General features: G+C 38.8%; 1 protein-coding gene across 1 annotated transcript; it reads left to right on the forward strand.

Annotated features, from left to right (window-relative positions):
- Nucleotides 1-1075: 1075 nt before the first annotated feature.
- Nucleotides 1076-2416, forward strand: LOC122001418 (inositol polyphosphate multikinase IPK2-like). The gene has a single exon (XM_042556141.1). The coding sequence runs from the start codon at nt 1256-1258 to the stop codon at nt 2204-2206; it is 951 nt and encodes a 316-aa protein (XP_042412075.1). The 5' UTR covers nt 1076-1255; the 3' UTR covers nt 2207-2416.
- Nucleotides 2417-13151: the final 10735 nt, after the last annotated feature.

Consider the following 13151-nt stretch of genomic DNA (forward strand, 5'->3'; position numbering starts at 1 on the left):
AACAACCAATTCTTGGTTGCGTGCTTGGTTTTGCTGTTATATCCTGGGAAACAGACGACCCGAGAGAACCTCGAAGCACAGCCGAAGGTGGGGCGAATCTGTTTCAAGAAAATTACGTTAAGCGTAAGTCTCAGTATCTTACTCAGCAAATTTCCTTCTCGACTCGGCGATCGACTCCCGATTCTGCTACGTACAGTATTAACTCCGTAACTCAGACCACCGGAAGCTTGGTAGAACTAGTTTCATTGGTAGCTTGAGATTATCCGTTCAAGTCATCTCAACAGATGAGTTAGAATTAATTTTGTATAATTTCAATTCAGTAATTTTTTTAATATTTCCAATAACATATTGTCTAACAAAAAGAACTAAGGATGAGAGAGAGCTATGTGTTTCCAATTTCCTTGATGCATATTTAGGTTGTAATTATTATTGTCCCGAATCTAACTAGATTTGCAAATATTAAAAGGGTTGAAATTGTTGGGACAAGAATGTTTTCTCTGCCATGGTTGGGCTTAATCATGATGTTTTACAGTTTGCCCCAGCCGGGCAAGCCGATAACTATATGATAGATTTGTAACATAGAGTAAGGGGGTCGAATTCTTATGAATCCGGTGAAAAATACCCTCTCACTTGGGGTCTATTCAATACTTAATTTCTTCCTTTTAATGGCATGAGATAATCGTGTGAAATCATGATGATGATAAATTTTATTTTTAATGGCGTGATATTTTACTATTTAACTATGCCTTAAGTTATATCTTTTGAATTTTAATCCCCTTTTGCTATTTTGCAAGTAAGCATTTTCGTGAGTTAGAAAAGGATTTAAATTACGTTTGTTAATATATTTGATATGCGTGTTAAGTTATGTAGGATATTCCAAGTAAAGTTGATGTGGCTTGGCCAACATGGTTGATGGCTTAAATTAAAATCTCAATTATAGAACTCAAAATTGATCTTCAAAAAATTTATTAATTAAATCAATTTTTAATTAAGTAAAAATTGTTTTGGTTTTCAAAATGATTTATGTTTACCACTTGTCATTCTATGCCTACCACTTGTTCGAAGTGAAGTTGCGTTGCGTTGCGTTGCGTTGCGTTGAGAAATTTCTAATATCTCGTCTTTCAGATTCCCAATAGGCTTGAGCCTTTTTGTTTTTTGTTTTTTGCCCAGCCAGCTTTCCCATCACGCGTGCTTCGTCGATTCTTTCTTCTGTCTTTCTAAACCACTGCCGAAGCCGAACTCTGAAACCGGAGCCATGGCCAGCCCGATTCTGAAGCCACCCGAGCACCAGGTGGCGGGCCACAGCGCCAAGGACGGCAAGCTCGGCCCCCTGGTCGACGGCCGTGGCCTCTTCTACAAGCCCCTCCAGGGAGACGGCCGCGGTGACTCCGAGCTCTCCTTCTACGCCGCCTTCTTCTCCCACCCTGCCGTCCCTCCCGCCATCCGTTCCTTCTTTCCGGGCTTCCATGGCACCCACTTCCTTCCATCCTCCGACGGCTCCGGCCCTCGCCCCCACCTCGCCCTCGATGACCTCCTCCCCGCCTTCCGCTCACCCTCCATCATCGACCTCAAGATCGGAGCCTGCACCTGGCCCCCTGACTCCCCCGACGACTATTTCCGTAAGTGCATCGCCAGGGATCGTGAGAGCGCCAGCCCCACCCTCGGCTTCCGCGTCTCCGGCGTCCAGATCCAGAATCCGGGAGTGGGCGCTGATTCCTTCTGGCGCCCGCTTAGATCCCGCGTCAGGGTTTACTCCGTGGAGGAGACGCGGCGGGTCCTGAGGCAGTTTGTCTCCAGAAATTCGCCTTCGACGGACGAGAAGCTCGATTGTGACCTCGCGTCCGTCGTCTACGGTGCCGCGGATGGCGTCCTAGCGCAGCTGCAAGAGATCAAAGCGTGGTTTGAGGAGCAGACGATCTTCCACTTCTACTCCACCTCCATCTTGCTGATCTACGAGAAGGATGCGGCGGCTGCGGCCGTCGGGAGATCCTCTGGTGTTAGGGTGAAGCTTGTGGATTTTGCTCATGTGGTGGAGGGAAATGGAATCATAGATCACAATTTCCTCGGGGGGTTGTCCTCCTTGATCAAGTTACTTTTTGAGGTGATCACGGATCCTGAAGGTGATGGCTGGAAAGCCAGCAAGGTTCATCTCAGTTGCAATAATGGGAGCTTGGAGAGCAATGCCAGTGTCTTGCCATCAACTTAGACGCCATTGATCTCCTCCTGAGAATAAAATTGGTGCACCTTAGGCTCCCTATTTAATTCTATTATAAGGCTGTATTAGTTTTGTTCAGTACACGTTCTATGTGGATCAGTATGAATTCAGTTAATTGACCTTTCGTCTTCTAGGCTTGTTTTTTGCTCAGCTAATGTGAGTTTGCATTATTAAATTGGAACACTTTCGAAGCTTGTTTTTCTTCTGATTTTCCATTGATTACTGTGATAAGATGTAGGTCATTGAGTTTGGCGAGCTTACACGAGGAGAGAATGTAGGTGACAACTCACCCTGGTATTATGGTTAGCGAGTATATGAAATAAACTGCATTCCATTGAATGAGGATAACATCTACATTTAATTTCATTTCCTTCAAATTCATTTTTTTTTTAAACTTTACTTGGCTATCGTTTGTATTTGGTTTAGTTCTTTTTACCATTTGCAGCCTGAGAAGAGAAGACTTGGTAAATGAATATGTGCGTATCATCTGCTAGCATGTTCTTCTGTTTGGTAGTTTGACTACTGAGAGCAACCGCAACGCTGTTAAACTTGGAACGTTAATGCTGACATGGACATCAACGCTGTTAAACTTGGAATGTTAATGCTGACATGGACATTTTTTTATTACACTGTAGCATTAACGCGTTCAAAGTTCTGAACGCGTTAATGTCTACAGCTTTCAAAAAAAATAATAAAAAAAATCATTAACGTGTTCAAACGTTAAAGCATTGCAGTTGCTCTGATATGTGATGTTTAAGCTTCATGATTTCTCTAATTATTATCTCTGTTCCTTTTAGATCCACATCTTTGTTGGTTTTGTGGCCTCCTTTGTGTCTTTAACAGTTGTAAAGCGAAAGAAAAACTTTTTTTGTCTGTAATACTCTGGACAGTGTTCTGTAATCACAACAAAACCTATTTTAGGCTGCGGCTTGTTGCTTGCTATTTTTATAAACTGTAGGGATTGATGATTTAATCCAGCCTTTGTTTGGGTGCTATAACCAATAATAAATAATAACTGCAGTAATTAAAAGTCGTAGCCTATTTCTTTCCTAACAAGCATGGCGGACCGTGTGAATTGGATAGGCTGGATGGGTTATTGAGTGGATTAGGTGACTAGATAAGCTAAACAAATCAGATGGATAGGGCATACTAGGCATATCAAATGGACTTGACGAAAATTGGGTAAGTTGGATGATCAAATGAGGCGATCATGCCGGTAAATTGGACGGACCAAGATTGCCAAATTGATTGATTGATTCAAATTGGCTAGATGGTCCAAATATAAATTTAAATCATTTCAATTGTCATACCATTCCACTAGTGGAAGTAATAAATTCCACTTATCATTCCATTCTTATTCAATTCCATTCATTCCATACTGCAAAATATAACCTTAGATTTTTTTAGTTTCTTTAAATCCTTCCTATAACAAGAATTGTGCAGATGAAAATACCTTTCAGTATAATATACCAAGATAGGCTTTTTTTTCTTAATGTTAGAAACTTAGAAGAATTTCTGAGATTGAATTCTAAATCAATTTATTTATTTTTTTATTAAGAAATGATTACATGAAGATTTTGATGTATTGGATTTTTCTGCTAGAATTGAACCGATTTAGACAAGGGACCCATGCATGTATCACTTTTTATCCCTTTTTGATCTTCTCAAATCTAATGCTGGGATATCTATATGGCGTTTTAGTGTGTCAGACTATGTCCAACCTGTAGCTTGTTAGCCAATTAAGCAGTGAAGTGTAGTAGCATTTGTGCTTCATGTTTTATAATCACCTAAATAGTTAGACTTGAGTGCATGTATTAAGATTTCAGTAGGAATCACACATATATATCATTCCAGCAAGGGACTAGAACTAATATCAAGTTGGCATCAAAGGAATATACCTATCTTGCCCATTAATCTTATTTTGTACATATTGAATAACACAAGCACATGTCCTGACCATATTGAGGTAGTCCAAATCCGACGGCTAGCATCCACCATTGGACCCTGAATCACAATTATTATTCCAAAATAAACTAAATATGATAATTAAAAATGGAGAAGTAATATCTTTGATGTTCTATCAAATATTCATATTTTCTGTCAATATCTTTAGAACATTTTATCAATTTTACTTTTTTTGGTATATAAGATACTTGGTCAGTGAGTACACAGTTGGTTCAACCTATAAGTCAGTGTGACTATTTTCTTTTTTTACGCTTATAAGCAGATAGATGTGTGTTTGCTTCTCCTGATTTTACACCAAATTTTGTTTAAAATTGGATTGATTCTAATTATATGCAGTTATCCTTAAAAATGGTCATCAAAGAGCTGTTAATGATACTAGAGTTCCTTTTACCATTTGATGTTGTTGAAACGATAAGTGAAAAAGGTAAACTGAAGAGGCAAGATGCATGCATGATGTCAATAGGCAGGTGACTAGGCTATCTAATGTATAGTGGAAGGGGAGGGGAGTGGAGAGGAGGGAGAGAAACCCCCATCCTTTGTTTGCTTGGGTAGGTAAGTTGAGGAAAGTAAACGAGAAGGATTTTTCTGACCTTTTTCTCCAGTTCAATTCTTCTGTCCCGAAACTTTCTTTGTCCCTCTGTCCCACGTAGTAAACGACAATATGGAACAGTGTTTCTCATGAGAAACACGTGACGCCGAAGACCAAAGAGTCAAAATCACCGAAAACCTCTTTTGCGAGAAACTCTATTCGTGACGCCGCCCTCTTTGTGCCCTAACAATCCTTCCCACGATGTCTGTCCCGACGAAGGCCCACCGGTGCGAAATCCCGTCGTCTTTCAACTGTCAATGGCAACAGGCGGCACCATCAACAGTTGAATCCCGACGCAGCCATCTCTGTGCCCTAACAGATACTCCTTCCCACAACGTCTGTCCCCACGAAGGCCCGCCGGTGCGAAATCCCGTCGTCTTCCAATTGTCGATGGCAACCAATTTCCGTGGAGGCTGCTCCCTTCTCCTTCCCACCTTCGACGGTATTAGAGAATTGACCATGAGTTTAAGCTTCTGTCTTTCTTTTCTTTATTTTTTTACTTTTTAGTAACTTATTCATGGTCTTAATCCTCACCCAACTGAGCCCTGAGGTTGCATGTTACTTAGATATGGTTACATGTATCCAACATATGAACTGTTCTAGTTATCCTGCATAGTTAGTTCTAGAATTTTTTTGGGATCGTTCCTAGCATGTTAAGTTTTTGGAGTAACAATAGCTCAGTTAAGTCATAATAATTGTAGGTCAGTGCAGAGAAAAGGATAGCAGACAAACCAAAACGGCCAAATTATACTCTTAGCTTCACCCCATTCGAATCACTGCTGATCCAAAATAGCTCAGTTTTTAATTTTGTTTTTGTCTGTGTTTTTGTTTATGCTTCTGGTGGAATCTGTGTTCTTTATTTGTGTTGTGTGATTCCACCAGGTATGTGCTGTGTTCTTGAATCTTGAATCACTTTGTTTCTGTATCTGTTTCTTGTGTCAATTTATACTTGTGCCAGTTTCTTGGTAAAAAATATGATCTGTTTAACAATTATCTATAACTATTTTGTCATCACATTATAAAATTCGCATTGTGATATGTGTAGAAAATATATACATTTCTTGATTGTTTTTTTGTTCAGGATCAAGGTAATTATCATGGAGTTGTCGTTGGTTGAATCTACGAGTTGTCGTAGGTTGAATTTTGATGCCAACGGAGATTGTCGGGATAATGAGTTTGATGTTATTGATGAGGGTACGGATTCTACCATGTTATTGATGAATTCTGACACATCTATCATAGAAGAATTGATGCCAAAAATCGATATGGAATTTAAGACAAAAGAGGATGCCTATGAATTTTATTTGAAATATGCTAAACAAGTTGGATTTGGCATAAGGAGTAAAAGACACAATGATAAATCGGGTAAATTAGTGTACAAGATTTTTTGTTGTTGTGCACAAGGAAAAAGGGGAAAAGATAAATGAGATGTTTATGTGAAATCTCATTGTCCTGAAACAAGGTTTGGTTGTGAGGCTAAAATGAAGATTAGTTGTCGAAAAAATGGCAACTTGAGTGTGGAGCAATTTGTTAAAGAGCATAATCATTATCTTTTAAGTCCAAACAAAACTCACCTCTACAGAAGTCATAGGAATATATCTACTTCTGCGGCAATACAGATTGAGATGACAATTGATGTGGGAATCCCTCCAAAAGCATCTCATGATCTTATGGTGAAACAAGTAGGTGGGAGGGAGAATTTAGGTTTTATTCCTCAAGATTACAACAACTACTTGCGATCCAAAAAAACAAGAAATATTAGAGTTGGTGATACAAGAGGTGTATTGGAATATTTACAGAAAATGCAGTTTGATGATCCTAATTTTTTTATGCTATTCAAGTTGATGAAGATGATCTGATAACTAATATTTTTTGGTGTGATGCTAAAATGAGAGCCGATTATGACAATTTTGGAGATGTTTGCTTTGACACAACATACAGGAAGAACAATGAAGGGTGTCCAATTGTATTGTTTGTGGGTGTTAATCATCAAAAACAATCCATAATTTTTGGTGCAGCTTTATTATATGATGAAACATCTTTGACATTTGAGTGGCTGTTTGATACATTTACTAAAGCTATGTGTGAAAAAAAAACCAATAACTATTTTTACAGATCAAGATGCAACAATGACAAAGGCTTTGACTTCCACATGGCCTGAAACACATCATCGTTTGTGTATTTGGCACATTTATCAAAATGCGGCAATATATTTGAGTGGGGTTTTTTCTGAGTTCAAAGAGTTTACTAAAGATTTTGTCTCGTGTATATATGATTTTGATGAAGAAGAAGATTTTATTTCAACTTGGAACATAATGTTGACCAAGTATGCACTTGAAGACAATGATTGGTTGAGACGTATGTTTTGCATAAAAGAAAAATGGGCTTTGGTATATGGACGACATATGTTTTGTGCAGATATGACTACAACCCAAAGAAGTGAGAGCATGAATAGTATTTGAAAAGGTACGTCACTTATCAACACAAGTTTTTAGACTTTTTCAATCACTTCCAAAGACTGCTTGATTATCATCGATATGAGGAGTTAAAAGCTGATTTTAGATCAAATACAAGTGTTCCATGTCTATTGTATCCAATTGAAATGTTAAAGCATGCATGTTCTATTTATATTTCTGAGGCATATAAGTGTTTTGAACAAGAGTGGTACAAATCTCATGATTCTATTATACAAATTTATGAGAATGTTGGATCACATACAAAATAGAAAGTTACTTTTCACAAAAAGAGTTACCATCATATAGTTACACTTTATTCATGGGGTCAAAAGATTGAGTGTAGTTGTTAAGGAAGGAACCCGCTTCCACTACGGTGAGACCAGACACTGGAAGAGGAACTGAAAGATATACCTAGAGGAACTGAAATGGAAGAGAAGTGAGACTTCTGCCTCAGGTATATATGTTATAGAAGTTAACCTATCTATTTCTTCTTCATGGGTATTAGATACCGGATGTGCGTCTCACATTTGTACTAATGTGCAGGGGCTGAAAAATAGTAGAGTGTTGACAAAGGACGAAATGAACCTATGAGTAAACAATGGTGCAAGAGTTGCTGCCATCGCTGTAGGAACCTATTCCTTATCTTTGCCCACTGGGCTAGTTTTAGAACTTGAAGAGTGTTGTTATGTGCCTGCTTTAACCAAAACATAATCTCTATTTCTTGTTTAGACAAGAAGGGGTTCTCATTTATAATAAAGTACAAATGTTGTTCCATTTATTTAAATGACATGTTTTATTGTAGTGCGCCTTTGATAAATGGACTCTATGTTATAGACTTTGAAAACTCAATCCAAAACATAAATACCAAGCGGTTCAAATCTAATTATATGAACCAAATATATCTCTGGCATTGTCGCTTAGGTCATATGAATGAGAGTCGCATATCCCAATTCCATAAGGATGGACTTTTGGATTCATTTGATTTTGAATCATATGAGGCATGTGAATCTTGTCTTCAAGGCAAGATGACAAAGACTCAATTTAGTGGACACGACGAAAGGGCTAATGATCTATTAGAACTCATATATACTGATGTATGTGGCCCTTTTAGAGTAGCAGCTAGAGAAGACTATTATTACTTCATTACCTTTACTGATGATTTTAGTAGATATAGCTATGTGTATTTGATGAGACACAAGTCAGAATCCTTTGAAAAGTTCAAAGAATTCAAGAATGAAGTACAAAACCAACTTGGTAAGAGTATTAAGATGCTTCGATCAGATCGAGATGGAGAATACCTTAGCTAAGAATTTCATGACCATAAAAGAATTCATGGAATGAAAATAAATAAAATTCTAGGTAGCGAACCTGTACCGTAGCAAAGGAAGCCCGGATAGCTTGGAAGCAAGCAACCTCAACAAGAAATAGAGATGATAAGGACAAGAAAAGCATATAGAAAGAGATTTTCCTCTCCATATCTGTATTTCGAGTAACTGAGTACCTCTTCATGTTTTTAGCTGCACTGCACATGTAGCGAGCTCGAAAAGCCTTCCTTCCAGAGACATTTCTGGGGTAAACATAGCTTTCATTCCAGGCCAGTCAGGCCAGACGTGAACTGAGTGTGGGATCATATCTCAACTCACTCCATCTGGAACGCCACAATGGAATGGTGTATCGAAAAAGAGGAATAGTACTTTATTAGATATGGTGCGATCGATGATGAGTCATACAGATCTTCCTACTTCCTTCTGGAGACATGCTCTAGAGACAGCCACTTTTACACTTAACCGAGTTCCATCTCAGGCCGTCATAAAGACACCATATACGATATGGACTAGGAAGAGTCCCAAGATGTCTTTTATGAAGATTTGGGGTTGTGAGGCTTACGTTCGACGACAAGTCTCAGATAAACTTGGACCCAAATCAGACAAGTGTTATTTTGTAGGATATCCCAAGGAAACAAAGGGATATTACTTCTATAATCCCACAGAAGGCAAAGTGTTTGTTGCCAGAATTGGTGTCTTTCTAGAAAGGGAATTTATTTCAAGAAAGACTAGTGGAAGTGAAGTCGATCTTAAAGAAATTCAAGATACACAAACTAGCACCGATGCCTTGATGGAAATTGAATAGGCACCACAAGAAGTTGTAGAACACCAACCTGTTCAAGTAGCACATATTCTACACAGATCTGATAGGATTCGTCGTCAACCTGAGAGATATTCTTTTCTCTTATCTGACTATGGTGATGTAGAGCTTATTGGTCTCAATGAGCCTACATCTTATCAAAAAGTTGTACAGGGCCCAAATTCTGAGAAATGGCTAGAGGCCATGAGATCCGAGATAGAATCCATGTACACTAACCAAGTATGGACTTTGGTTGATCCACCTGAAGGGATCAAACCCATTGGGTATAAGTGGGTCTTCAAGGTGAAGACTAACATGGATGGTCATATGCATACCTACAAAGGTAGATTGGTGGCTAAAGGATTCAAGCAGATTCATGGTATAGACTATGATGAAACATTTTCACCAGTTGCGATGCTCAAGTCCATTCAGATCATGCTTGCTATTGTTGCTTACTATGATTAAGAGATCTGGCAGATGGATGTCAAAACTGCATTTCTTAACGGAAATCTACTCGAGGATGTGTACATGACACAACCTGAGGGTTTTGTAGATCCAGAGCATGCTAGAAAGTTTTATAAGTTGCAAAGATCCATTTATGGATTGAAGCAAGCTTCTAGAAGCTGGAATCTTCGATTCGATGATGCAATTAAAACATTTGGTTTCATTAAGAATGAAGATAAACCCTGTGTCTACAAGAAGGTTAGTGGGAGCACAATTATCTTTCTTATATTGTATGTAGATGACATACTTCTCATTGGAAATGATATCCCTACTCTTCAGTTAGTGAAAACTTGGCTTGAGAATTATTTTTCAATGAAAGACTTAGGTAAAGTAGCCTATATTTTAGGCTTTAAGATCTATAGAGATAGATCTAAAAGATTGCTTGGCCTAAGCCAGAGTACGTACGTTGACAAGGTGCTTAAACGTTTTGCTATGAAGAATTCCAAGAAGGGATTCTTGACTATGTCACATGGTGTGAGTCTTTCGAAGACTTAATGTCCCTCTTCTAAGGTAGAAAGGGACCTCATGGATCAGATTCCTTATGCATCTGGTATAGGGTCTATTATGTATGTCATGCTTTGTACTCACCCAGATGTCTCGTATGCGTTAAGCATGACGAGCAGAAACCAGTCAGATCCAGGTGAAGGTCACTGGACAGCAATCAAGAATATTCTTAAGTACTTGAGAAGGACTCAAAAACATTTCTTGATCTTTGGAGGCGATGAAGAGCTTGTTGTAAAGGGTTACACCGATGCTAGCTTCCAAACTGACAAGGATGATTACATATCGCAGTCAGGGTATGTATTTTGCTTAAATGGTGGTGCTGTGAGCTAGAAGAGTTCAAAGCAAGACACAGTCACTAATTCTACAACAGAAGCTAAGCCGAGTACAATGCTGCATCAGTTGCAGCAAAAGAGACTGTTTGGATCAGGAAGTTCATTACAAAGCTTGGTGTTGTTCCTAGTGTAGGAAACCCAATAGACCTCTATTGTGATAATAATGGGGCTATTGCACAAGCTAAGGAACCTCGCTCTCATCAGAGATCCAAACACATACTCCAGTGATTCCATCTCATTCGAGAGATCATCAATAGAGGAGATGTAAGGATATGCAAAGTCCCAACCGATGCTAACATTGTGGATCCTTTGACCAAGGCATTGACACAAGGAAAGCATGATGGTCACACTAGATCAATGAGTATTCGATACTGTTATAGTGTATACTAAAAGTCTAGCTTTTGTAAACATTTATTTTGAAATAAAGAATCACATTGGTAAAAAATATCTATATTTATGCTAAGTGTAGTTGTTCGATTAATTTATATTATAGATAACATGGTGTGTGGTGTCACACACAGAAGATCATGTTATCAGTTTTTTATAAATTATAAACAGTAGCTCGCGACTAAGATGGAAAGAAACAAACCATTGGAATAGTCGTAGTGTAATTAGCTATTAGTTTATCTTGACTGGTAAATTACACTAGTACACTCTGAGTGTATTGAGCAGGACCATTTAAGGTAAGTTCTTTTTATACTGACTTAATAAAAGAACAAGACCTTAGTTATTATGGAAGTGTGTGCTCTTAATCCTAATATAATAACAAGCACATATATTTAGTATTTATTTCTTTGACTTATCAAATGGTGAGATTTAGCTCGATAAATCAATAGGCCCGATAAGTTGGGAAATGATATTACTTATAGTGTGTGTTGTTGATTATAAAAGAAAATTGTGTCCTAGTAACCTAGATTGATAATGTCCCTAAGAGGAGCTCATAAGAATTGTCATGTTAAACCCTGCATGTGGACTTAGTCCGACATGAAAATAAAGTTGAGTGGTACTACTCTCAAAGCTAGATGTTAATTAAATGAGTTGTCAGTAACTCATTAAATTAATGGACATTAGATATCTTAAACACAGGGAGATTAACACACTCATGATAAGAAGGAGCCCATAATGTAATTTGGGATTGGTGCGGTAGTGCAATAATAACTCTCTAGTGGAATGAGTTATTATTGACGAACTTGAGTTGTGTGTTCGGGGCGAACACGGGATACTCGAGCTCGTCGGGAGGCCAAAACCAATTTCTCCTCTAGGTCCCTATCGTAGCCTCATTAATGCCTCATATCCACCCATGAAAAGCCCATCTTGGTGTCCAAGAAGGGGTCGGCCCATGGCTTGGTGACCAAGCTAAGGGGGTCGGCCATGTTCTCCTTAAGGTGGCAGGCCATATGCTTCATGAAGGGACCGGCTACATAATTCAAAGTATGAGAGGTGTTTTGAATTTTTAAAATCTTCTCTTTGTAGACATCTACAACTTTTAAAAGAGAGATTTTAAAATTAGCAGATAAACTCCTCTGAATTTTAAAAGAGAGAATTGAAACTAGCAGAAACCTCCCTACGAGCTTGTAATCACATCAGTTCTTTTATCGTCTGATAAGCAGAGGAAACGACGTCGCAATCCCAAATCGGTTGATCGGCTCCGATCTGAAAACGCAAGTCCTTAATGGATGGAATGTAGATAGGAACTCTGGAAAAACTCCTCCGAAGCTCCTTCGATCTGATAGGATCTTCCAGATCAAGAAAACTCCCTCAATCTGGTTTTCCCGTGAATAGCGTGATATGGTGATCGTAGCAGAGAAGAACTCCCTCTACTGTGATCTAACGTTCGGAAGATGATCGCCGGTTCTAGAATCGATTGCTGGCGATGGCCGAACCAAAATGCATCTCGAATTGTGGACGGGAGCGCCGGCGTCGCAGAGGTTGAAGACGGTGAACAGTAGCAAGAAATCGCGAACCGAGCTCGGAGTCCACTGTAGCTTCTCAAAGTTTTTAAACCTCTCCTCATATGATCCAACGATCCAAAACAATCCGGGCTTGATCAATGGCTAAATGAGTTCAGATCTGGATCAAAATCTCTAGATCCTCATCAACGGATTAGATCTGCTCCCCATCAAGTCGGATGAATCAGATGCTTGTCGAATGGCTCAGATCTCTCCAAACTTCAACGAACGGCCCAAATCGATCCAAAGCTTGATCGCCTCGTTAAGCCCTAGATTCGAACCCAAGTGCGGCCCACACTGATCAGGTCCTCGACCCTTTTGATGCCTACAAAATAATAAACAAATATTAGCATCAAAATACCATGAAAATAGACTAATTTGCAATTAAGTCCAAAATTGATACAATGTATAAAAATGTAATGAAAATATGGGTTCTATATAAGAAAATTACATCAAACCATGATTATATGAATGAGAATAGTACAGTAAAATCTTGGTTATCAAATTCCCCCA

The sequence above is a fragment of the Zingiber officinale genome, chromosome 7A (genome assembly GCF_018446385.1).
Source record: "Zingiber officinale cultivar Zhangliang chromosome 7A, Zo_v1.1, whole genome shotgun sequence".
In the NCBI taxonomy this organism is placed as follows: Eukaryota; Viridiplantae; Streptophyta; class Magnoliopsida; order Zingiberales; family Zingiberaceae; genus Zingiber; species Zingiber officinale.